The following is a 917-nucleotide window of genomic DNA, read 5'->3' as shown; positions in this document are numbered from 1 at the left end:
ATAGTCTGGTGACTCATTCTAATTCTTTACAGATCCATTCATCCTGTGTGTGTGAATGCATTTACACATATATATTTACAACATAAATTCCTAAGACAATAGAAGTGTCACTCTTGTAGGAGGAAAAAAATGAAAATCAGGTACAGGTGTGACACCAAAATTTCCATAAAATAGCATGGAGCTTTCAGCATAATGACAATTTTTGTCTTTTGTTTTGGCCCTGAGCTGTGTGTTGCTCCCGCATCAAGTAGAGTTCTCTTTGTGCAGAGAGAGGGGAGGTGGGAGGCAGTGAGAGTATGCAGTGCACGCTGCCAACCCAGGAGATTGTTCCTCATGAGGCCTGACGAGTAGTCTTCCCTGCTTCCAGGTTTAATGCCTGAGAGTTCTTTTCTGTTTCCAACAGCTCATCAAAGATCTCCCTTAAAATTAAACAAAAATAAAACAGAAAAATTAGATGAGCAAGATAAAAAAGGTCAGAAAAGGGGTATTAAGTTAAGTCCACACAATTCTATCTGCGGCACTGTTGTTAGCTACTGCCCTGTCATGGAATGGACAGCTGCCTGGTTCTGCACCAACTATGATTCACAGGGTTTCCACTGGCTGATTCTGGAAGCTGACCTTCAGGCCTTCCTTCCTACTGTCTTATCTGTAAACTCTGCATCACAGCAACATGCAAGCCTCCACTGACAGATGTAAGCTGGCCGTATATGAAGTACGTCGATCAGGAACTAAACTTGGGTCTCTTGCATGGAAGGTATCAAACCTGAGTTTCCTACATGGAGGGTGAGAAGTCTACCATGGGACTACCTAAATTTCACTGTTGTTTTGTTGTTGTTGTCATGTGCCGTTGAGTCGTTTGCGACTCATAGCGACCCTATGTACAACAGCCCTAAACCCTGCTCTATCCTGTGCCAATC

General features: G+C 43.2%; 1 protein-coding gene across 1 annotated transcript in view; it reads right to left on the bottom strand.

Annotated features, from left to right (window-relative positions):
• Positions 1 to 331: 331 nt before the first annotated feature.
• The window catches only part of USP37 (ubiquitin specific peptidase 37), a 78,228-nt gene continuing 77,642 nt past the window's right edge, over positions 332 to 917 (bottom strand). The window contains exon 21 of the mRNA XM_006891942.1: positions 332 to 419. Within this exon, the coding sequence (XP_006892004.1) occupies positions 332 to 419 (88 nt within the window). The remainder of the gene's footprint in view (positions 420 to 917) is intronic.

The sequence above is a fragment of the Elephantulus edwardii genome, unplaced genomic scaffold (assembly GCF_000299155.1).
Source record: "Elephantulus edwardii isolate Elephantulus edwardi_28Jun2011 unplaced genomic scaffold, EleEdw1.0 scaffold00106, whole genome shotgun sequence".
NCBI lineage: Eukaryota > Metazoa > Chordata > Mammalia > Macroscelidea > Macroscelididae > Elephantulus > Elephantulus edwardii.
Note: the sequence above shows the minus strand (reverse complement) of the source record. Positions and strands in the feature narration are given on the sequence as shown.